General features: G+C 41.7%; 2 protein-coding genes across 17 annotated transcripts in view; one reads left to right on the top strand and one right to left on the bottom strand.

The window, feature by feature from the left end:
• LOC144281958 (uncharacterized) overlaps window positions 1-20,597 on the bottom strand; it is an 80,522-nt gene extending 59,925 nt beyond the window's left edge. For 8 of the 11 annotated variants that reach the window (XR_013350330.1, XR_013350328.1, XR_013350329.1 and 5 more), the window contains exon 1: window positions 19,785-20,597. Coding sequence is in view for 1 of the 11 variants with exons in the window: in XM_077844958.1 (XP_077701084.1) it covers window positions 19,785-19,847 (63 nt within the window). In the remaining 10 variants the exon portion in view is untranslated. Of the gene's footprint in view, window positions 1-7,624; window positions 7,889-19,784 lie in introns of those variants that run through there. The other 3 variants (XR_013350332.1, XR_013350326.1, XR_013350327.1) reach the window with 3 other exon arrangements.
• The window catches only part of OSBPL9 (oxysterol binding protein like 9), a 161,602-nt gene continuing 155,475 nt past the window's right edge, over window positions 19,787-25,913 (top strand). For 4 of the 6 annotated variants that reach the window (XM_077844936.1, XM_077844935.1, XM_077844932.1 and 1 more), the window contains exon 1: window positions 19,787-19,944. In XM_077844936.1, the coding sequence (XP_077701062.1) occupies window positions 19,834-19,944 (111 nt within the window). In that variant the 5' untranslated portion in view covers window positions 19,787-19,833. The remainder of the gene's footprint in view (window positions 19,945-25,913) is intronic. The other 2 variants (XM_077844937.1, XM_077844934.1) reach the window with 1 other exon arrangement.

Genomic DNA, 25,913 nt, shown 5'->3' with positions numbered 1-25,913 from the left:
GCTTCCAAAGGAAACAGCATTTGAACTGAGCTTACCATTATAAAAAGTTCACATTCTTACTCAGGAAGAGAAGCTAATACTTGCAGAATAGCTACTAGGAAAAGGTATTCTCTCTGGGGTCTCCCAGAATGAAGAGAGGAATAACATTCCTTTTTTTTTTTTTAAATATTTATTTATTTATTTATTCATAGACACATGAGGGAGAGAGGCAGAGACACAGGGAGAGGGAGAAGCAGGCTCCATGCAGGGAACCCGATGTGGGACTCGATCCTGGGTCTCCTGGGTCTCCAGGATCACACCCCAGGCTGCAGGCAGCGCCAAGCCGCTGCACCACCAGGGCTGCCCCAGGAATAACATTCCTAACAAAGAGGACAGTATAGGTAAAGACACAACATTTTGAAAATATGTATTATGCATTTGGGAAATGGCATAACCTTCCAGATACAGTGGGATTAGGGGGAATCAGCGAACCCATGGTGGGAGATAAGGCTAGAGAAGGAGAGCAGGGCAGGACTGGATAACTGTTTGCAAAATTCTTTGACTTCTGCTGTCTATTGTTTGGAATTAAATGTTTGGCTAGCCCTGCAGAACTGCAGACACACTGTGTTTAGACAGGAAATGGTTCTTACGGATCCACAGGGTTTCCACCCTTAAGTGGGAGCATATCAATTACAAAGATCTAACCTCCTATCTAATTCCCAAGCCTACTCAGTGATTTCCAAAACATGGGCCGTGATACATAATTTATGCACTCACTTTGTAGCTTTGTAATTAAATCTGCAGAGGATTTGGAGATAGGCAGCGACACTGGCACAGCTCCTTGCATGTATAAACATACCATACAGGACTAGAGAATTGATTGTTTTCAAAACCCCCTTTCCTATCTACACAGCTAATGATAGATTGTGATACTCCATACCACCAATGCGGCGTGATAGATCGTGTTACAAATGCAATTGAGTGGACCCAAGGCCTGGATGCACTGACAAAAAATTAAAAAAGATGTGAGCTGATTGACCCACACAATCCCTCCTGACCCAAATTCCTGTCACAGTCAGGGTCTGTACCATACACTCCGACTTTCTGATGTCTATTATGTACATCCTAAACCCTTCTCTAGGATTTCTGGTGAAAGATATCTGACAGTTGTCAAGTGTTTGCCGTATTGTGACACCGGGCAGATAATTTCACATTCGTATTATTGAGTGCTCATTCTTTTTTCTTTTCTTTTTTTTTTTTTTGAGTGCTCATTCTGTGTTGAGTGCTCTAGGTACACAGTTGAAAATAAATTGGGCTTGGTTTCTGCCCTCATGCAGCTTCCAAGTACCACAAGTAATCCTATAACAACTCTTCAAATCTGGAATTTTAAGGCGCAGAAAATGAGAACTAGATGAGGTCAGTAATTGGCCCCAGAGCCAAATTACCATTTGGCTCAAAGACACTGTTTAGAACCCAAGAAAATGTTTTCTAACATTAATTTATTTTAAAACCAGAAGAAGGGGTGCCGGGGTGGCTCAGTCAATTTAGTGTCTGCCTTCATCTCAGGGCATGATCTCAGGTCCTGGATCGAGCTCCACATTGGACTCTGCTCAGTGGGAAGCCTGCTTCTCTCTCTCCCTCTGCTGCTCCCTCTGCTTGTACTCTCTCTCTGCCAAATAAATAAATATAAACTTTAAAAAAATAAAGTCAGAAGAAAATAATGACTATAAAATAATGAACCCAACCTACATTATGTTTGTCTTTATGCCATGCAGTCATAAATATATTTAAACACTTTTTTTTATGAGGAAGGGGCTCAGGAAGGCAAAAGTACCTCGGACCTACAAAAGTCATCATATGGCTCTAACTGCCCAAGATGACACTGATGGTAGGTGATAGAACAAAATCAGGCATGCCCTGGTAAGCCTGACATCTCTTTTGATTAGATGCATCAAGAGGATGGCCTTTACTGCTCTCCTGGTGCCTGGTTCATAGGAGTAGCCCAATAAGTGCTGAATTAAGTTGTATTGAGTCACTCTAAAGTGCTTTACACAGTGAACAATCTGTTGATTGTACATTCTTACAGATTGAAGAAAATCCTGTGGATGCTGCAAAAATCACATGGGCCTATCTGATCTGGAAAATAAACCTATAAATGAAACCTAGGCATTTTATCAATCTGTATAATTTTTGTTTGTTTGGTTTTTTTGTTTTTGTTTTTTTTAATTTTTAATTTATTTATGATAGTCACACAGAGAGAGAGAGAGAGAGAGAGAGGCAGAGACACAGGCAGAGGGAGAAGCAGGCTCCATGCTCTGGGAGCTCGACGTGGAACTCGATCCCGGGTCTCCAGGATCGCGCCCTGGGCCAAAGTCAGGCGCCAAACTGCTGCGCCACCCAGGGATCCCCCAATCTGTAAAATTTTTGGATGAAAAGATCAAAATGGGCATCTTTCTTTGCTTGCAAACAAAGATATTTGTTTTATACTATATACTGGACACCTGACAAATCTCTAATATTAGTACGACATCCTAAAAAGAAATATAATTATGCATATAATGAAATTTAAAGATTCACCCATTTGTTTAACATTCACTCTGCTAAGAAGTGAAAGTAATAAGAACAGAATCCACACTGTCCTTGAGGAGCACGTGGTCAACTTAATCTATTTGTTTCACAATAAATGAACAGACTGTGTGGAAATATTACAAAGTAGTATGAGGGATTCCCACTTCTCTGGGCTGAAACATAATACCAGCATTCACATGGTGAGGGTGACAATGGTAGAGATTATCACTGTTAAGAGAGCACTCTTAGTGTCCGTCATGTCACATTCCTTTTAAAACCCCAAGCCCCAGTGCATAGAGCAGCGATTCTCAACTGGGGACCAATCCTGTACACACACCTCCAGAGAGACATCTGGCAATGTTAGGAGATATTTTTAATTGTCACGGCTGTTTGGGGTGGTGTCAGCTGGTGGGTAGGGGGGTGCTAGTGGCATCTAATGTGTAAAAACCAGGGATAGTGCCAAACATCCCACAAATACAAAGGACAGTCCCCTGCAACAAAGAATTATCTGGCCCCAAATGTCATCAGTGCTGAGTTTGAAAGACCTTGCCTAGAAGAACCAAACCCAAACTCCTGCTGGCGTTCGAGGCTGGGACAAGTTTGGCCTCTCCCACCTTTTTTGCTTTATCTCCTGTGCCTTCTTCCTTTGACCCTCCATCTTCCCAGAAGCCTTATGCTTCAGCCCTACTAGATTGTCACACAATTTTATTTTTTAAAAAAGATTTTATTTATTTATTCATGAGAGACACAGAGAGAGGCAGAGACACAGGCAGACACAGGCAGAGGGAGAAGCAGGCTCCCCGCAGGGAGCCCAATGTGGGACTTGATCCCAGATTCCTTTAGGCCCTGGGCCGAAGGCAGATAGATACTCAACCGCTGAGCCACCCGGGCGTCCCAGATGGTCACACAACTTTACTATTTTTTTTATTTTTTATTTATTTTTATTATTATTATTTTTTAAAGAGTGATTGAGCACTTAGACTCTGAAGTCAGGCAGCCCTGGCTGTGTGTCCGGGCTTTCCCACCAGTCAACTGCGTATACTAGGGTAAGTTACCACCATCTCCAAGACGTGGTAACTTCTGTAAGATGAGGGTAACTACACTTGCTGTTATCTGAGGACTGCATCCTCCCTGCCTGTACTGTCTATCGACCCTTGTCTCCTCAGGACTTGGCACGAATTCTGCCCACAGCAGGTGATCAGCAAATATTAGTTGAATTGGAGTTTTGACACCGGGCCCCATGGGATGAAGAGGATGCAGCTGCTGCTGCTGCTACAGGACGTCTGCATGCTGGGGGTGTGGACACGGAGCCGGGTCTACTTGTGTAAGGTGTTAGAAGACCAGGGTAAGGGGCCCTCACCAGGCTGGGGGTGGCAGGGTAGGGGAGCACGTGGAAGGAGATGGGAGACCAGACCTTACCTGCTGCTCATCAGTCACCTGCCCCTCCAGTTTGAAGTTCAAATCCCTGTTGGTTCCTTCCTGACTGTGGGACCCTGGATGAGAAGCTCACCCTGCCTGTGTACCGATTTCCTTTTCTATGAAATGAGGACAACAATATGGATCTTGCAAAATTGTTCTGAAAATGAAATGATATAAAGTATGCCAAGCATTGCCCCAGTAATAGTAGGTGTGCAATAAATGCTTGTGGTCCTCCCTTCATCCCCAAACACAAACAAATGGACTCTAGAAGGAAAATGTGGGCACTGCTTATGATAGTGAAATTTTTTATATTTCGTGAAATATCAGAGCTCAGAGGATCTTGCAGGGTACCTTGCCTAACTCTCCCTGGAACGTGTCAGGAGCACCAGGGAATTACAGCAGAGTTTACTTGCTGAAGGACAGATGTTTAACGGTACTGTTTCAGCCCATAAAATAATCTCTGTGTATGTGTGCCCCTGTATATAATCTGATTCTTTGAAAGTCGGGTGAATAGGACATTTGCCTAGAATCAGGATTTTTTGGAGTTGAGTCCATATTCACCTTGAAAACCTGGATAAGCCCTTTCCATTTTGTGAGACTCAATTTCCCAGTCCATGATACACCTAACACTGTGTCAAGAGCAAGGTGCAGAGGTGGTGCAGAGATAGTAATGCATACGGGGTCACCTGGGGTCACCTGGGATAGGGGTCACCTGGGGTGGCTCAGTCCGTTGGGCAGCTGCCTTTAGCTCCGGTCATGGTCCCAGGGTCCTGGGATCGAGCCCTGCATCAGGCTCCCTGCCTGGCGAGGAGTCTGCTTCTCCTTCTCCTTCTGCTGCTCCCCCTGCGCGCGCACGTTCTCTCTCTCTCTCTCTCTCTCTCTCTCTCTCAAATAAATAAATAATTAAAAAAAAAAAAAGCTGACCAAAGTTCAGATGAGAGACAGAAAAATCATTTGGGAGGCTTCGGTAATCTTCTTAGAGAAAAGTGGAGGGGCCTACATGGGGGCAGGGGAGTGGTGGGAAGGTTAGGGGAGGAGCAACCAGGAGAGATGGAGAGATGTTCAGGAGTTGGCTCAGCTTCACGGACTGGTTGTGGGGGGATCTTCTGACAAGGCACAAGCCTCATCCAAGTGTAGGTTGGTGGTCCCCCGGTTCCTGATTGGCCTCCACTATCCTTGCAGTAAGCCCTGTGAGGCTGAGCTGCTGACTGCTAGCTCCTGGGCCCACCCCTGCCTGGGCGCCTTTACTCCCCCTGTGACTCCTCCTGCGGAAGGCTGACATCGTGGACAAACCCGCAGTCGCTTCCCCAAGGACTGAACTCCCCTTACGCAACGCGGCAGGAGTGAAATGCCCAAGGATGTTATGGACAAATATTTCTGAAATTGTCCTTGGAATCAGAAGAGGGGCTTCAAGTCTCAAGATAGTTGATGAGGCCAAAATTATGAATGAAATCCAGCGCCTTGTACGTAGGAAACATTGCTCTACATGACCTCACCTCCAGGAAGGCTTGCCCGCACCTCCCCCAGTTCCCTCCACTTCTGTGCTTCTTGTATGTGTCAGCCTTGCTCACACTGTGGTTGTTTTGTTTTGTTTTTTAAAGATTTTATTTATTTATTCATGAGAGAGACAGAGAGAGAGGCGGAGACCCAGGCAGAGGGCTGAGACCCAGGCTCCACCAGGGGAGCCCGATGTGGGACTCGATCCCGGGTCTCCAAGATCACACCCTGGGCCAAAGGCTGGTGCTAAACCCCTGAGCCACCAGGGCTGCCCTGTGGTTGTTTATTTACCTGATTCTCTTCTGTGTTGACAGCATCAAAGTCAGTGCTTGGCATAGAAAGGTGCCCAGTAAAGGATTGTTGAATGTTGAATCTAACTCTGACATACACACACACACACACAAAAATCACACTCCATTTGAGAATCGATGCTTCAAGAAATCTTCCTGCAGTAAGATTTAGAGACATGTACTTGTCGAGGTCAAATGCCTACTTTAAAGGAATCAACCCAAAATATGATAATTATGCCAAAAGGACAGAGGTCAGAGAAACATGCTGAGGGGCTGATGATGCTCACTGGTGGTGAAGAGTTGGCTAGTGGGTCATCAGGGTCCTAAGGCGTATCCCCAATTTAGTATATGCAGAATCCAATACTACTGGGGTACTCAGACTAGGAAGATGTAGGCACTGACTTATTCTACCAAACTCAGGAGTAGCTGGTATATGAACCATGTCCACAAATTCATGAGCATCTCAGACCTAACATGTCTAAAGCAAGCTCTTGTTGCAAAACAAACTCCAGACTTGTTCTCCATCAGTCTTCTCCATATTAGCAAATGGCCCAAACATTCATCTGGTTCTTTAGGTCAAAACTCTACGAGTCATCTTTGATTCTTTTGTTTTATTCTCCTTTACCAAATCCACCGGCAAGTCCAATAGACTCTATCTTCAAAATATTTTGAATGTGATATTTCGACCTCCCATATTGTTACCCACCCTAGTCCAGGCCATCACCATCTCTCATTTGGACTACTGCAGTACCTTGAATAGCTTCTTTGCTTCTCTTTCTGCTTCTCCCTATCTCCTCTCGTCAGAATGATCCTTTGGAAATGTACATCAGATGGTATCATTCTGGAACTCAAAAACCTCCACTGCCTTCCTGTTAGATTTAAAATACTATCCAGGGGATTCCTGGGTGGCTCAGCGCTTTGGCGCCTGCCTTTGGCACAGGGCGCGGTCCTGGACTTCCAGGTTCAAATCCCGTGTCAGGCTCCCGGCATGGAGCCTGCTTCTCCCTCTGCCTGTGTTTCTGCCTCTCTCTCTCTCTATGTCTATCATGAATAAATAAATAAATAAATAAATAAATCTTAAAAAAAATAATATCCAGCCTTCTCACCGTGACCTACAAGAACCTCCATAATCTCCCTACCTCTACAGTCTTATCTCTTTCTTCATTACATTCCATCCACATTGTCTTTCTTGCTGTTTCTCAGACACTCCATGCTCAACCCCATTCCAAGGCCTTTGCACTTGTGATTTCTGTCTAGAATCTTCTTCTAGGTCTTCACATGGTTTACTCCTTCTCACCATTCAGGTTTCTACTTAAGTGTCTCCTTGGACAGGCCTTTCTTCTTCATCCTAGCAAACATTACTTCACCATATACAGTTATGCCCTCCTCCTTTATGTGACAGTTTTTAAAAACTCAACATTTTTGAGATATTATTTATTTATTTTTAATATTTATTTATTGATTTTAGAGAGAGAGAGAGAGAGAGACCACTCAGCCACTCAGGGGGGAGGGGCAAAGGGAGAGGGAGAGAGAGTCTTAAGCAGACTCTACACTGAGTGCAGAGCCTGACTCGGGCTCAGTCTCACAACCCTGGGGTCATAATCTGAAATCAAGAGTCAGACCCTTAAATATCATAGCATATATATCTCAGATTACTTTCTTTTTTTTTAAATAAATTTTTATTTATTTATGATAGTCACACACAGATAGAGAGAGAGGCAGAGACACAGGCAGAGGGAGAAGCAGGCTCCATGCACCGGGAGCCCGACGTGAGATTCGATCCCGGGTCTCCAGGATCGCGCCCTGGGCCAAAGGCAGGCGCCAAACCGCTGCGCCACCCAGGGATCCCTCAGATTACTTTCTTATTGATAAATTCCTGGAAGTTCTTGATGATATTTTGCGGCAGCAACAGAGAATGTCCATGCTGGTCATATGAAAGGATACCATAGGTAATTGGTAGCCACAAATAATTTATAAAACTCAAATAATTTACAAACTCAACCTTTTGAGTCTTCTGCTTAGGCTCCTGAGAAAGTTTGGCAATCAGAGGAGGAGTCCTTTTGTCATTGTCATTCATCAACTTTCTTCCTTAAAGTTGTGGCACTTGTCCCAAGCTTTCTTCTCAGCTCCAACCCCTGCAATTGAATGGGTCATTTCATCTTCCATGTGAATGAATTATCCAGTATAGTGGCCTCACAATTCCTTGACTTCCAACTCTCCTATAGTCTATACCTCCCAACACACTCCAGTTCTCCACTCTTATGGCTATTTCCTCAACCTTCCATCACCTGAAACTGTTCTGCTAGTGAAATGTGAAATTCCTCTCTCTGGTTATAACCTTCTTTTCCTCCAAGCTCTGTCTTTCTCTCTCTCTCTCTTTTTTAAAGATTTTATTTATTTATTTATTTATTTATTTATTTATTTATTTATGAGAGAAAGAGTGAGCAAGATTGAGAGGGAGCATGAGCAGGGGGAGAAGCAGGCTCTCCAATGAGCAAGGAGCCCCAGTGGATGCGGGGCTCAATTCTGGAACTCCTGGATCATGACCTGAGCCAAGGCAGATGCTTAACCAACTGAGCCACCCAGGCACCCCTCCTCCAATCTCTTTTAATCCTACTAAAATTTCTAACCTTGCAGGAGATCTTATCCAGTCTCTTGTCTCCTTTCTCCTAATCTGTCCTCCTTTTCTGCCACAGTCAGCCTAAATCTCATTATCCCTCACCTCAATCAGTACTCTCAACTCGTTTCTTCCTAGCCATTTTGCCATACCTATCCTCTAAATCCTCCTAACTTGGATTATTCCAGTTATGCATCTTTTCTGTGCCTACAGTCAAGTTGCTAAGAACTGCTGGGAAAAAACAAAAACAAAAACAAAAACAAAAACAAAAACAAAAACAAAAACAAAAAAACCCCCACAACCAGATAAGCCAGAAGAGCTAATAGTTTTTATCCTTAAACTCCCACTGCTACTTGGGAATCCTTTCATTTCACAGGGCCCTTCCTACCTGCCTTTCACACCTCTTAAAGTTCACTATCCACTCTACTTCCTATCTCCCACCTCCAGTCCCGCCCCATATATCTCCTCTAATTATTTACCAATGACCTTCTGACTCACACAGAAAGAGTCCCCTGAGGAGGAGACCCCTTAATTTTCTGCATTTGACTTTTAAATATTTTCCTTCAGCCTTGGCTTCCCCAAGTCCTCTCATTTTTCTCTATTCTAATTGTCCATTTTCAGTCGATTTTTCTGGGCTTTTCCTCCGCCCCCCCCCCCCCTTTAAAATGTTGCTGTCCTCCAGGGTTCCATTCTGACCCATATACTCTGTCCATATTCCCTGTGTGATTTCAATGCTTCCCATGCCTTCAACTACCACCTCTGGATTAAAACTATCAAATTTATAATTCTAGTTCAGATTTCTTTCCTACACTCCAAATTAGTATTTCCTTTTGCCTGCTGAACATCTACTTCCATCTGGATGTGCCACATACTTCAAATTCAACATGTCCAACATTACATTTATCAGTGTTTCCCCAAATCCACACCTTTTCCAGAGTTCCTAAGCTAGAAGTTTGGAGTTCACCCGACTCCTCCTTTTTCCTCAACCTTTAACATTTCTCTACTCCATTGTCTTCTTTTTCATGCCTTCGGTTCCTGCTTTAAGCCAGTCTTTATCCTCTCTCCTCTAGACTCTTTTTACAGACTGGTCTTCTTGACTGGTCACAGTACATAGAGTTATTCTTTTTTTTTTTTTTTTTTTTTTTAAGATTTTATTTATTCAGAGAGCGGGAGAGAGAGAGAGAGGCAGAGTCACAGGCAGAGGGAGAAGCAGGCTCCATGCAGGGAGCCCGATGTGGGACTCGATCCTGGGTCTCCAGGATCACACCCCGGGCTGCAGGCGGCACTAAACCACTGTGTTACTGGGGCTGCCCTAGAGTTATTCTAAAATGTATACTAATGTCACATGTACTTTCACAATACATTGCGGATGAACTCATTCAAGACATTATAAGGTATATTGCTCTCTATATTAGAAGAGTGTGTAATCTACTGTGGGACATAGTAAAGGGTAAGATCAATTCTATCTGGCTGTTGGCATAGAGTGAGTGTCTGAAGAAAGCCTCACAGTGAAACTGTCATTTGAATTGGGACTTGAATGATGAGGAAAAGTTTCCCAAAGCAAAGAAAGAAGGAAAGGAAAATCCAGAAAGAGGGAAAAACAAAAGAAAGGGAAGAGCTCAGTTCAGATCAGTTTCACAAACATTCAATGTGGGTCACTATGACTCAGGCAGTGTTCTAACATTGGATGTATAGAGGTGAATAAGTCACTGGCCTCAAAGAGATTGTAGTCCAGAGGAGCTACTTAAAAAAAAAAAAAAAAAAAAAGATTTATTTATTCATTTCAGAGAGAGAGAGAGAGAGCAGAAGGAGGAGCAGAGGGAGAGAGAGAATGCCCTAGCAGACTCCCCACTGAGCACAGAGCCCAACTCAGGGCTCGATGCAGGGCTCAAACCCAGAACCCTGAGATGATGACCTGAGCTGAAATGGAGAGCCAGCCCTTGGAGGAGCTACTTCTTGACTACTGTTTATTGAGGAGGGTGGCTCAGGAGATTTAGCTCCTTAATCTCTATTAGCTCCTCTAAGCCAACCAAATAAATATAAAATATAAGTAAAAATTGTGTTTCCAGCAAACCAACTTCCCATCACCTTTCATCCACATTGCCTAATGCTGCTAAATTGCTCCTACTGTTTCATTACTGTCCATATCGGGCACTGTGGTAAATTTGAGGAGGTACATACAACCATGTCCTCAAAAAAAAAAAAAAAGTCTGAGGCAAGGAGGCACTCAGACTGTGAATCAGTAGATGAATAGGGTGTTCTAGACTCTCTGCCAGAAGTTTGTTCAGAGTGCAGGTGGGGTACAATGGAATGAGGAGTCAATTCCAGAAAAAAAAAAAAAAAGAAAAAAGAGAGAGAGAGGCAGAGTCACAGGCAGAGGGAGAAGCAGGCTCCATGCAGGGAGCCCGATGTGGGACTCGATCCCGGGTCTTCAGGAGCACACCCGGGGCTGCAGGCAGCGCATTCCTCTTTTCCCGTTAGAACACTTAGAGAGCCTAGATCTTACATGTTTTCTCTTCCTTCTCCAGCTCCCTTCTGTCTCAAAATCACAGCCATATTTTTCAATTCCAGCTGAGAGAGGGAGGATGTTTCTGAAATGTTTAAAGCCCAGGGTGAAAAAAAAAAAAAAAAAGCCCAGGGTGACTGAGACATGGGTATCCAAGGGTACTTTAGGTGAGGAGGGCAAAAGATGACCGCATTCCTCTTTTCCCCTGTTAGAACACTTACAGAGCCTAGATCTTACATGTTTTCTCTTCCTTCTCCAGCTCCCTTCTGTCTCAAAAATCACAGCCATATTTTTCTTAAGTTGACATTTCACTTTCTTACTCCCTTGCTAGAGGAAAAATGGGAAAGAACTAGGACCTGTTTGTGAACAAAATAGGCTATGCTTTTTTTGTTTTTTGTTTTTTTTCCTCACATTTACACTTGATCTTCTGTTTACATGCAGCAAAGGACAGTCAAGTTTTTTTTTAGGTTTCTGTGTTTTCCCTTAAAGGCAGCATTTTGTAAATGTTGTTTTATTTGATTCCCAACAACTGCCAATTAAGAAACATGACAACAATAACAGCAACAACAAAAAGCAGTTGGTGGGAAGTTTAAGAAGAGAAGGTAGCAAACCATCAACAACAGAATGCATTGTGAAGCAATTTGCACCTAACATCTTGGCTGTGGAAAAGTTGGAAATCATCTTTGTTAGTAACTAAAAAAAAAAAAAAAAAATCACATTTCTAAACAGCTGTGTAAAGGAAGGAAACTTCATATTGAGAAACACAAAGCCATTTTTGTTCTTCCTTAAAAACACAGAAAAAAACAAACTTGATTACTTAAATAATCATTCAGTTATACACAAGTTAGAGACCTTGGTATTGTCTTTGATTCCTCTTATTTCCTACTCATTTAATTCCATTGTTGAGTGAGTGTTTGTTTGTTGTTGTTTTTGAAGATTTACTTATTTATTTGAGACGGTGGGAGCGGCAGAGGGAGAGAATCTTCAAGCAGGCTCCCTACTGAGTGTGGAGGTGTCTCTGGGCTCCATCTCATAATCCTGAGCTAAAACCAAAAGTTGAACACTTAACCAATTGAGCCACCCAGGTGCCCTTGTTTAATGAGTTTAAAAATTACATCTCTAAATTCTTTTTTTTTTTTTTTTTAAAGATTCCATTTACCTATTCATGAGAGACACACAGAGAGAGGCAGAGACACAGGCAGAGGAAGAAGCAGGCCCCAAGCAGGGAGATTCGATCCCAGGATCCCAGGATCCCAGGATCAGGCCCTGGGCTGAAGGTGGCGCCAAACCGCCGAGCCACCTGGAATGCCCTCTAAATTATTTCTTAATAAATAGCATAGTGTCTTTCCCACTCTCCATCTCTGTTGTCACTGACCAAATTTAGACTCTTTCTCCTGCTTGGTTGGCTTTTTAGAAGTCAGTTTGTCTTCTTGCCTCTAGTCTTACCCCTCTCCAATTTGTTCTCAATTTTGCTGAGAGTGTTCTTTTAAAAATCATATCTTCAGGGTAACATTTACTGATATTCTAAGTGGCAGGATAAATTAGTCCCTGTGTCTGCCCTTGATGAACTTATGATGTTCGATGGTTAGTATCATCTCTACCTTCTGATTCTGAATCTAATCCTCATTTTCTGTTCTGCTTCAGCCCTTACCTCATTCCATGAGAGGCCAGTCACTGAGGATTGTGGGAATGAGAGCTGATGTATTTCTGCCATGTTTAATTTTAGATGATGATCTAAAGTATGTAGTTGGATAGTTGGTGTAGAATGTAGACAGAGTGCTGTGCAATTAGACATGGTCTTAGGAATCAAGAACTGCCCTTGCTCCTGGCTTTTCTGGAGGACCTGTGTTTTGACATTTGAAGCTAAGTAGAACCTGCTAATTTCTGGTGACCTTAACAAAAGTTAAAGTTAATTCAGTAGTTGATGGTATAGCCTGTGTCATGTCTAAGACATTTATTTACACATAGACGATGCACATACAGCTTGCAGCTGGGGTGGAATGGATCTGGGGTGAAAAGACCTAGATTCCAATTTTGGTTCTGCTGTTTACTAACCGTGTGACCTTGGACAAGTCGTTCAATAACTCTGTGTTCCAATGTTCTCATCCAGAAAATGGGTGTAATAATCTTAAAGGATTGTTGGGATTAAAGAAGAAGATGTAGGTGATCATTCTTAGCATAGTCTTTAGAACTTAGGTCAGTTTCAATAGAATATATAATTCAGATCAAACAATAATTATTGAGCACCTCTGTGTACCAGGCACTGGGCTAGTTTCTAGGGCTACGAGGATAAATAAGACCTAGTTGCTGCTCTTAAGGAGCTAATAGAGAGGGCAGCCCTGGTGGCTCAGTGGTTTAGCATTGCCTTCAGTCCAGGACATGATCCTGGAGACCCAGGATCAAGTCCCACATCAGGCTCCTTGCATGGAGCCTGCTTCTCCCTCTGCCTGTGTCTCTGCCTCTCTCTCTCTCTCTGTGTCTCTCATGAATAAATAAATAAAATCTTTAAGAAAAAAAAAAAGAAAGGAGCTAATAGAGAGGTAGTAATTAACACTATGCAAATCTTTTTACTCAGGCTGAATCCTGATGTTTCAAGATCCCAACACTTGGTTTATCCCCAGATATCAGCAATATGAAGATTTCTACTGAATAATGTTTCTAGAACATCAGGTTTTTATGAGAAATGTGTAGTGTGTAGCGTGGCTATGTAACATAACAAAAAGTTAGATATGCATTTATATGGACTCAGATACTCACCAATTGATACTATTAATACTGGGTAAGTTGGTCAATCTCTTTGAATCTCACTTTGTTTAGTTGCAAAACACAGAGGCTAATACACTGACAGGGTTATTGCAATGATTAAATGTGAGAAAGTATATCACACTCCTAGCACAGTCCCTGGTGTAGGTTAGATATTCAATAAATGGGAGAATTAATGAGAAAAAATATATCCAAGAAGAGAACAGCTTTGTACTATACTCAGTTGCACTCATATTTCATGCCCCAGGTTAGCTACTGGATAGAAACTATGGTTCTCATCTTTAGCTTTCTTGAAAGTGTCAAACAAGTGCCATGTTCTCAATAAATTATGTTGAATTATAACCTACAAGAAAGGGGCTATCCAAGAAAAGGAAGGAAAGTAACTTTTATTGGATGCTGTCCCCTTCATATATATTCTCATTTACTCCTTAAATTAGATTGAGATGGGGATCCCTGGGTGGCGCAGCGGTTTAGCGCCTGCCTTTGGCCCAGGGCGCGATCCTGGAGACCCAGGATCGAATCCCACGTCGGGCTCCCAGTGCATGGAGCCTGCTTCTCCCCCTGCCTGTGTCTCTGCCTCTTTCTCTCTCTTTCACTGTGTGCCTATCATAAATAAAAAATAAAATAAAAATTAAAAAAAATTAGATTGAGATGATTACTTTCATGATTATAGAAGAGGAATTTAAGTCTTACAAAGGCTTATCCAAGCCACAGCCAAAATGGGAAAGCTAGGATACCTCATCCTTGGCTCTCTAATTCTAGGGTCAAGTTCTTTCTATTCCATTTTGCTGTCTCTCATGGAAAAGTACTGGAAAGTCATATAAATAAAGATAAAGAAAATATTCCTCATGCATATTGAGATCCATGGACTTCTCTTAAAAAGACAAATTGTGGTTTGCACTGAAGAACTCAAATTCTCAAATTGCAGTAGTCAGATAGACTCTTGACTCATTCTCTGAAATAACTCTTTTAAACCTTCCTCTCCTTTTTGTGCCACATTTCCTTGGAAAAAATCCTGAGAATTAATATTTATGGAGTGTTTAGTATCTAGTGGGTATTGCTCTAAGCTCTTTACACGTATGAACTCATATATCCACAGAACAACCTGCTATTATTTTCTTCATTTTAAAGATGGAGAAATTGAAGCACAAAGAAGTTAGAAAAGTTGTCTAAGGTCATAATAGCTACTAAGTGATTGGTCTGAGGATTCAAATCCAGGTACTGTGGCACCAGAGTCTACATTCTTAACCACTAAGCTTTGAGCCTCTTCTCAACTAGAAGCAGAGAGAAACTCATTCATTTCTCTATTATCAAACTAATCCATGCATTTAAACTCATACTCTCTGCTCTCCTTCTTGTTACTAGGATGAAGTATTCCTGCTCCTGGTTTCACTGGTGAATTTCACCAAACATTCTAGGAAGAATCAATGTGAATCTTTCTCAAACTCTTCCAAAAAAATTGAAGAGGAATGAACCCTCCCATACTCATTTTACGAGGTCAGCATTATCCCGATCCCAAAGCTAGACAATGACACTACGAGGAAACTACAGGCCAATATCCCTTGTGAATATAGTTGTAAAAATTTTCCACTGTGAGATTCATCCCTGGGATGCAAAAAACGGTTCAACCTATATGAATAAAAAAATATGACACCTCACATTAATAGAGTGAAAGATTAAAATCATATCATCATCTCAATAGGTGCAGAAAAAGCATCTGACAAAGTGCAACATTCTTTCATTATAAAAACCCTCAACCAGTTGGGTATTTACATAATAAAAGCCATATATGACAAATCCATGTTTCAATGTTGAAAGGTTGAAAGTCTTCACACTAAGATCAGGAATAAGACAAGGGTACACACTCTCACCACTCCTATTCACCATAGCACTGGAAGTTCTAGCCAGGGCAAGCAGGCAAGAAAAAAAAAATGTATTCAAATTAGAAAGGAAGAAGTCAAATTGTTTCTGTTTGCAGATGACATGATTGTATAAAAAAAAAAAGTTTTAAAGACTTCACCAAAAACCTTAGATCTAATCCATGAATTCAATAAAGTTGCAGGATACAAAATCAATATCCAGAATCAGTACTATCTCTACATGCAAACAATGAATTATCTGAAAAATAAATAAATAAAACAATGCCACTTACAATAGCACCAAAAGTAATAAAATACTTAGGCATAAATCTAACCAAGGAGGTGAAAGATCTGTACACTGTAAACTATAAGACAATGTAAGAAATTGAAGAATACACAAATGAATGGAAAGATATTCTATGTTTGTGGATTGGAAGAATTAATGTTAAAATATCCATACTATCCACAGTCACCTATAGATTCAATGCAATCCCTCTCAAGATTCCAAAGGCATTTTTTTACAGATGGAAAAAAATCCTAAAATTTATTTGGAAGTACAAAAGACCCTGAATAGCCAAAGCCATCCTGAGAAAGAAAAACAAAGCTGTTTAAGTATGGCGTTCTCTAATTTCAAACTATATTACAAAGCTATAGTAATCAAAACAGTATGATACTTGCTTGAAAACAGATATATAGACCAATGGAACAGAAATGAAAGCCCAGAAATAAATCCATGCATATACAGTCAACTAACATATGTATCTATTTCAAACTGGAAAATATTCATCAGAGTTGCTCTTTTATTTTTTATTGAAGTATAATTAACATAGTGTTATATTAGTTTCAGGCGTACAATATAATTCAACAATTGTATACTTTTCTCAGTGCTCATCAAGATGAGTATAGTCTTAATTCCCACCCTCACTCCCTTTTAAAAGATTCTATTTATTTTTTTTGAGAGAAAGAGGGAGATCAGGAAGAGACTGAGAGGGAGAAGCAGACTCTCCAGTGAGTAGACAGCCCAACACAGGGCTAGATCCCAGGAGCTTGAGATAATGACCTGAGCTGAAGGCAGGTGCTTAATTGACTGAGCCACCCAGGGGCCCCCTCTTAATCCCCTTTATCTATTTTACCCCTCCTTCCAGCCATTTCCCTTCTGGCAACCACCAGTTTGTTCTTTGTATATGAGTCTGGTTTTGTTCTTATTGTTGTCTCTTTTATCCGTTGTTTTGTTTCTTAAATTCCACATATGAGTGAAATCATATGGTATTTATGTTTCTTTGACTTATTTCACTTAGCATCACACCCTCTAGGTCCATTCATGTTCTACAATCAACTAATATTTGACATAATAACCTAGACTATTCATAATTGGTGCTGGGAAAATTGGATATTATTCATATGCAAAATAATAAAATCAGACCCCTCACAAAAATTAACTCAAAATGAATTAAAGATCTGAAACATCTTCAAATCATAAGATCTGAAAGCATAAAACTCCTAGAAGAAAACATAGGATAAAAGCTTCCGGACATCGGTCTCGGCAATGATTTTTTTTGGATATGGTACTTACAACATAAGCAATGAAAGCAAAAATAAACAAGTGAGATTTGTCAAATTAAAAGACAATCAAAAGGTTAAAACTTCCAGTTATAGGATAAATAAGTTTTGGAAATGTACCTCATGGTGACGATAGTTATAATATATTGTGTATTTGAAAGTTCTAAGAGAGTGGATCTTAAAAGTTCTTATCACAAGAAAAAATTGTGTGATGAGGTGGTAGATATTAATAAAACAGTGCGGTAATCATTTCATGATGTATATCAAGTTGTGTATGTAATCACACATATTTATTTGTATATATAAATAATTATGTGGTACACAAACTTATCCAGTGTTGTGTCAATTATATCTCAATAAAACTGGGAAAAAAGATAATGAGGAGATTAAGCATGATCAATTTAATCTTACTTTAGATTTGTACCTAGTTTGATTAGCTAGCAAATAGGTTCTCTGTTTAGCTCCCTCAGTGATATTCTGTTTCCTAGAGTTTGTGTTATCAGCAAAGAGAAAGGATTCACAACACAGAACCTGAATAAAAGTACTTTTTAGGTTCAAAAAATAAATAAAAGACAAAGAAAACCCCTCCCTTGACCTCAACTCCACTTCTAGCAAATGCCTCACTTCTCAGCTCCCTTTTTATCTCTTTCCCTCATATCTTCATGGCTGTCTCTTTCTTATCCTTTACATCTTAATTTAAATGCCATTTTCGTACCCCTCATCCCCATATAAAGTAGCCACCCACTGGCTATCTATTATATCAACTTATATTTTTTGCAAGATTTTTAAAAGATCAGTATTAGATATTTTTCTTATTTACTTTTTTGGTTAGTATTTGCTTTTTATCATCAAATTTAAGCTTTTAGAAATCAAGGAACCTGTCTGGCTCCTTTGCATTGCATTCCCAGGACTCGAACAGTGTCTTATAAAGCAGGACAATATTTTCATTGTCCTTATAGGCTCTAAGTGATCCATGCTTACATCTCCGACCTTGTTTCCTATACTTTCTCTCCAGCTCACTGTTCCACTGTAGAGAGCAAAATGGAATCTCTCATGTTAAGCAGGAGCCTGTATCAGGCAATGAAGCAAGTAGTTAAAGGTATAGCACCTACAATAGATCTCTGGGACCAACATCAGCTAACACCCCAGAACTGATAACAAGCAGAACCAGAGGAGTTCTGCAAGGTCCCAAAACCAATTAAATGCCTTCAAAACGGGGGGGGGGGGGGGGGGGGAATTCTTGCAGCAAATTGTCAGACTCTTCAGACATGACCTCTCCATGACCACTTTAACAAGGCAACTGCCAGGGAAGGTTCTGCTCAACTGATCTCTGACCAGAACTGAGATCCTTCACTGCTTGAATATAATAAGCAGTAAGTGCTGAGAACTGACCTGGACCAGACTGAGGCCTTATCTCAGCTGTGTGTCCACAGACTGACTTTGCATTGGTTCCTTAATTTCCTACATCTTTCTGTATTTTTTGTTTGTTATGTGATTTGTCTTCTGTCCTGCTCTCTGTGCTGTGTAAGAAGCTAAGTTTAATCACATGGTGAAATAACATTGAGTCTGGAAGCCTGAACCTGCTTTATAATTATGATTAGCTTTGCTTTATGATTGAACAAAGCTGACATTGTGCAAAGACTCATGTATGTGCTTCATAGTGTGCTCATGACATCCACTGACACTGAACCTGCTGTTCCTTCAACATGTCTGGTCTTTTTTTTTTTTTTTTTTTAATTTTTATTTATTTATGATAGTCACAGAGAGAGAGAGAGAGGCAGAGACACAGGCAGAGGGAGAAGCAGGCTCTATGCACCGGGAGCCCGATGTGGGATTCGATCCCAGGTCTCCAGGATCGCGCCCTGGGCCTTGGCGCCAAACCGCTGCACCAGCACAGGGATCCCTGTCTGGTCTTTTTGAAATTTTTTTTTTTTTAAATTTCTATTTACTTATGATAGTCACACACACACACACACAGAGAGGGGCAGAGACATAGGCAGAGGGAGAAGCAGGCTCCATGCACCGGGAGCCCGACGTGGGATTCGATCCTGGCTCTCCAGGATCGCGCCCAGGGCCAAAGGCAGGCGCCAAACCGCTGCGCCACCCAGGGATCCCTGGTCTTCGAATTTGTTATTCCTTCCCCCGAAGACTCTTCTCCCAGGTTCCCTCCTTCACTTTCTTCCGGTCTTTGCTCAAAAGTTACCTTCTCATTCAAGCATTCTTCATTTGGGAAATTAAAATTGCATCTCCTACGTTCTGCCTCTCATTTTTCTCCATAGCACTTACCAGTGATAATTTGCTATTTATTTTGTTGCCTGTTTCCTTCTGCCCCTCATGAAGTCTGTGCCGAATCCCAAAGCCTAAAAGTGTGTCTAGCACAAAATAGCAAGTATGTCTTACGTGAATGGATTTCTTTCTTTGTGTGTATGTGTGTGTGTGTGTGAATGGATTTCTGAGATGAATGCATACATGAGTATCATATATGAAATCTTTGGGACCCGTAAGGTATCATCATGGGTAATAAAATTATTTATGTGACTCAGTAATCCTAGTGGTATTCATGCTTGCCTTTCTCACGTCCCTGGGAAGGTCTAAGGTGACGGCTGGGGGCAGGGGCGGGGGCGGGGAGCTGACCGTAGCAGCAGCGGCTGGCCCCGCCCGGCCCCGCCCGGCCCCGCCCGGCCCCGCCCCTTCCCGCGGCGGCCCCGCCCCCAGCCGGTGAATACCTTATAGCGAGTGACGTCAGGCCGTTTGTTGTCATTGGCGGCTCCCAAGATGGCGTCTATCATGGAAGGGCCGCTGAGTAAATGGACCAACGTGATGAAGGGGTGGCAGTACCGTTGGTTTGTGCTGGACTACAATGCAGGGCTGCTTTCCTATTACACGGTGAGACCTCAGGGGGCAGAACTCCGAGCGCCCCAGGGGTCGCTCCCGGGGCGGGGTGCTAAGCTGGGGGCGCCGCCGTGCGAGGGGTTCCCTCGAGGGGAGGCCTTACGTCCGGGGGAGCCAATGGCGGTGGAGGAGATGCCGGCGCAGCCAATAAGCAGGCAGTGGCTGTCTGGTTTACGGGCTAGGGGCGAGCCGAGTTCCGTTTTTAGGGTCCTGCGTGGAGCTGTGGTGGGATCCAGCGCGGTGTAGGCAGGTGACGGCGGTGGTAGCAGTGATTTAAAGGCTCGGGCCACGCAGTCTGTGTGCCCTTCCCCCCCACCCCCCCGAGACCCCGAAGCCGGCCGCGCCCCTTAGCTTCCCTCCTGGGATTAAAGAGCGCGGTTTCCTGCGGGCGACGGTCACAAGAGCGGGGCCCGGTGCTCAGGCTTGCGGGCGACACGGGGGAGTCTGAAGCCCCTCGCGTCTGCCCGGACGGAGTGTGTCTTTTATGGGACGCGCTCCTCCGTCCTGAGAGAGGCGAGCGGCACCGAAGCCTTAACTTTTGCAGCCGAGGGCTTCCTCCCCAGGCGTCTCCTGTTAGCGAAAGCCGCCTGGAGACTGCGGTGTCTCCTGAAAGTTGTGTCGCGGAGGGGGCTCGGGGTGGGGCTCCACCGTCATTCAGCGCTAACTAGCGGCGGGGGCAAGTGCCGGAATGGCCTTGAATCTTAGGTTCTGACTACCCGTTCCACACCTACCGCATTAGAAATAGAAGGTGGGTGGTATTAGAGAAATTACCTAAAAAGGTGCCGTCTCCGAATAGTGTATAGTTAATAATAGCCACTGAGAGGGAAGAAACCACTTAAAAGGACGAAATAGAACACCCTGAAGGCTTCAGAAAATTAGAAGAAAAAATCATCATTTGAGAAGGATTAATATTGATGAGAGAAATATTTATTTGTTCATTTAAAAATATTTATTGAACTCCCACTGTATGTTAGTTATTATTGCTTTGGGCTAGGTGTGTGTGTGACACACGTGTGCGTTTGAGCAAGAATCAGCAGAGATCAAGGTCCATTCTTTTTCTTGGGAGCCAATATTCTAGTTTAGTGGCTCCCATAATTCATTTCACTCACAATAACTATGTAAGGTATGTACTTGTGATCCTCATTTTATAGTTTTGGAATTTGAGGCTCCAGGCTTTTAAGTAATTTGCTCAAGATCACAAAGCTAGCAGTAAGTGGTGTGATCAGGATTCCAGATTCCTGGCTTTCTGTTTTCACTGCACTTCACTTTCACTGCAGGGAGGAGGAAAGTGCAAGCTGTGAGTTACTAAAGGCAAGTCTACAGGAGTAAAAAAATAAAAAAATAAAAAAAATAAAAAAGTTACTTTCAACGCCCTTTAACTACTTACATCCTTTCTCTACATAATTTTTATTTTTACTTTTTTAAAGATTTTATTTATTCATGAGAGACACACAGAGAGAGACAGAGACACAGGCAGAGGGAGAAGCAGCTCCCTGCGGGGAACCTGATGTGGGACTCCATTCCAGGACCCTGATGTGGGACTCGATTTCCAGGATTACGCCCTGAGCCAAAGGCAGACACTCAATTACTGAGCCACCGAGGTACCCCATCTACATACTTTTTAAAGGGAGAAAAAGACCAAAATCTGAATGAGATTTAAGCCTATCATTCACGATTATCTTTAGGTAGCCATGAAGGAGATGCAACTGAACACTGTATCTTGAAAACTCTGGAGTAATGAAATCCTATAGCTCAGATAAATGAAGAGTAATGTTGGGTTTCAGTAGATACCATAATTAGAAATTCCCACTGACCCTTTCCAGCCTATTCAAGGTAGGGTAATTTCAATAAGTGGCAATATGGAATTAACTTAACTCTACAAATCCCAAATTTGTATTGGTTTAAATCTAGGGCCGTACTCTAGAGGCCGAAAGCTGGGTTCTTAGGAGCTCGTAGCCCTTTTTCCTATTTTTCTGCCTTTTCTGCATCCTTTTACTGCCTCCTTTCCCTTTTAGTTTTTAAATACCTTGATAAATCTCTCCTTGCCCTAAATACAGATTTTTCATATACTACTTCTCTCCTTTCCCCCTTACCCTTCTCTCTTCTCAGAAGGGAGAAATATGTAATTTTTCCCTTCTGAGACCAGACTCAATGAAACATCATCCTTGCCAGCTGAAGGAGATATCCTATTTCTCACTAATGTCTATTTAGAAGTCTCCCCCCACTCCCCCAGTTTTTTGGTGTCAAAGCATTTGCTTGTAGAGAAACATCAGGGAAATATTATAAAGTAAAATTATCTTGTGAAAATAAAATAATACCTAATCCCAAATTAGAGGAGGAGGAGGTCCAGCAAACATGAAAAGAGGATAGGTATCTACTTAAAGACAAAATAGGAGACATGTTGAACATTGGCAAGGACTTCTGTACACTTGGACATTATTTTACTATGTTAGGATTCAGAAGGCTGGGCAGCCCTGGTGGCTCAGCGGTTTAGCGCCGCCTTCAGCCCAGGGCGTGATCCTGGAGACCCGGGATCGAGTCCCATTTTGGGCTCTCTGCATGGAGCCTGCTTCTCCCTCTGCCTGTGTCTCTGCCTCTCCCTCTCTGTGTCTCTCATGAATTAATAAATAAAATCTTAAAAAAAAAAAAAAAAGGATTCAGAAGGCTTAGAAGATACAGTTTAGTGATTTGTGTGGGGCTTATAACTTGGAGCTACATCTTCCAGAAAGAGTATCTGAATTAGTTATATTAGCCTTTTAACAGAGTAATAAATAGCAAGTCACCCTGTTCCTTGTTTTCAGAATCACTTAGGCTCTGGTCTGGCTCGTGGTTGGAGGTCTATTCCAGCATGGCCATGAAAACCCTGAACTAAAGTAGATTGGCCTTGCTTTAGAGTTGTCCTGTACTGAAAATTGATATTGGAATAATCTTAGAGTTGGGTTAGAATCACTGGGATTGCCGTGAATTGAATAGATTCGCCTAAATGTCACCTTAGCCTGGATCTTTTTCTCTGGGCCTAGGCCCAGACCTAGACCTGTTCTCTGGGAATGAATGATCTTTTTATTTTATCTTTCTTTTATTTTCATACTCTGTGAATTTTCAGTTTTTTAAAAAGAGCTTCATATAGTATTGTTCTGCCCAATACAGGAAGAGAGAAACTGATTATCTCTTTTAGGAAAGTAGATTTAGGCAGTCTTTTTAGCTCTAGTTCAATCTTTTAATTATTAGAAACAATGTAATACAGTTCATTCAGCAAGTATTAATTTGGGGTTGACTTTGTAATAGGCATTGTGTTATACATGGTAGAGGTACAGAATGAAGGAGAGATTCCCTTCTACCTAGGAACTCACATTCTAGCAGCAGACACCTAAACATAATTTCAAAACAATATGATAAATTCTACAATAGAAATAAGAGTAGAGTGCTGTGGGAACATTGCCTGGAAAAGGCAAGGGAGACATTTGAGCTGAGATTTATAGGATAAAGGAAGAAGAGCATTTCAGGCAATAGGTGGGAAACTTGAGAAAATGAAAGTGCATTAAGAAGATACTGAGAATTTCTGAGTAGCTCTCATGTAAAGATGTGTATAGGAGATAGGAAGATATTGAGTCCAGAAGGCATTTGGAGCAGCTAAGGTATAATTTGGGAACAGTGTCTGAACAGCTACCATTTATGTGAATCATGATCATAGAGGAAGATGAGAAAGGAAGGAAAATTGTGGGAATTATAGGTATATGAGGAGTTAGAAGGTTAGAAAGTTAGTGAAGATCATGCCTTTTGTAACCTTTTGAGAACCTACTGTGTGCCAGGTGCTATGCTGAAAAAGGTGTTAAAATGGCAAATAAAATGGAAATAATCCTTGCTTTCATGATACCTAGAGTATCCTGGGGGATACAGCAAGTAAGACCTGTGATCTGGGAAGCATAGGATGGATGCTTTTGGGTATGTAGGTATGTTACTTGACTCAGTCTTGGAAGGTCAGGAAAGGTTTCCTAGAAGAAACAGATTTGCTGTGACCTGAACGATGAATAGAAGTTAACTATGTGAGCAGAGAGAGGTAACTGCTTGAGATAGAGGGAATAAATGTTTTCAGAGGAGACAAGAATCAGGAAATTGACAGTCATGGAGTTTGAGCTGTGAGATGGACAGTACTGAGATCTAGAGAGGTAGGAAGGGGCCAGATAATGAAAGGCTTTCTTGGTAAACCACCTAAGGAATTTAAACTTTACTCCCCAGGGCATTGGAAAGTCATTTAGGTGTTGTGAATACTTTTTATTAAAGAAAATTTCAAACATATATAAAAGAGGGTAGTAAACTGAATTACTGTCATCCAGCTTGTACAATTATCAACATATGGCCAATCTAGTTTTGTTAATACTTCCACCAACTCCTTCCTTCCCCCATTGGTTTGTTTTAACGCAGATCCCAGATACTGTATCCTTTCATTTGTGAATATTTCAAATGTATTACTAAAAATTAAGGTCTCTCTCTTTTAAAAAATGTTAAAACAATGCAATTATTACAACTAAATATTATTATTATTTTTTTACAACTAAATATTATTAATACTAATTTACTAATATCAAATATGTAGTCTGTGTTCAATTTCCTTAAATGTCTCAAACATCTTTCCCTCATCAGTTGGTTTGAGTCAGGATTCCAAACAAGATCCACACATAAATTTATAGGTCCTTCTTCCTTTTTATTTTTCTCTCTCTCTTTTTTTTTTTTATCACTTGTTGAAGAAACCGGATCTCACTTATCCTGTAGAATTTTCTGCATTCTGGATTTTGCTGGCAACATTCTTGTGGTATGTTTAAACTTGTTCCTTTGTTGTCCATATTTCCTACAATAGAGGAACTGTATAAACTGATAATTAGAGCTAGAAGCTTAATCCTGTTTTTTTTTTTTTTTCTTTTGGGCAAGAATTTTTCATATGTGAAACATTACATCAAGTGGCACATGATGTCTGGTTGTCTCTGATTTTAAAATTGATCAAGAGGTACAGGTAGGGATCCCTGGGTGGCGCAGCGGTTTAGTGCCTGCCTTTGGCCTGGGGCGCGATCCTGGAGACCCGGGATCGAATCCCACATCGGGCTCCCGGTGCATGGAGCCTGCTTCTCCCTCTGCCTGTGTCTCTGCCTCTCTCTCTCTCTCTGTGTGACTATCATAAATAAATAAAAATTAAAAAAAATAATTTGGGGAAAATTGTAACTAATTTGACAGATAAAAAGGTCTTTAATATACAGCAAGCTTTACAAAAAAAAAAAAGAGGTACAGGTAAAATTTGTATTCTTTAAAGAAGACTGTCATTACAGAGAAATAATCAAGTCACATTGACAGGCCTTAGTGACTGGATAGGAGTGAAAGGGGAGGAGTCATTTAATGAAATGCAGGTTTTTGGTTTTACACGGATGAATGATAGGGAAGTTAGGAAGAACAGGTTGGGGGAGCGGTTGCTTTGGGGGCATACTGAAATTGATGTAAAAATGTCCTATAGTCTGGAATTGAGGGGAAAAAATCTGGTTAGATACATATTAGCTTTATATATGGAGAATTGAGAAAGTGAGAATAATTAGATAGGATGCTGAGAAACATCATTGGATTAGTTACTGCTTTATAACAAAGTATCCCAATACCTAGCAATTTAAAACAAAAATCATTTATTATCATAGTTTCTGTGGCTCAGAACTTTGAGTGACTTAGCTGGATGGTTCTGGTGTAGGGTCTCAAGAAGTTGCAGTCAAGATATTGGCTCAGATTGCAGTCCTGTGAAAGGCTTGACTGGAGTTGGAGGATCTGCTTCCAGGATGACTCACTCTCACAGCAGTTGGCAGCAGGCTTCAGTTCCTTGCTGGCTGTTGGAATGTGGCCTCAGTTCTTCATCAGCTAGCCTCTCCATTGGGTTAGGCTAGTGTTTATCATAGGCTTTGTGGCTTCACCCAGAAGGAGTGATCAAAGTG

Source organism: Canis aureus, chromosome 13 (genome assembly GCF_053574225.1).
Source record: "Canis aureus isolate CA01 chromosome 13, VMU_Caureus_v.1.0, whole genome shotgun sequence".
NCBI classification, from domain to species: Eukaryota; Metazoa; Chordata; class Mammalia; order Carnivora; family Canidae; genus Canis; species Canis aureus.
Note: the sequence above shows the minus strand (reverse complement) of the source record. Positions and strands in the feature narration are given on the sequence as shown.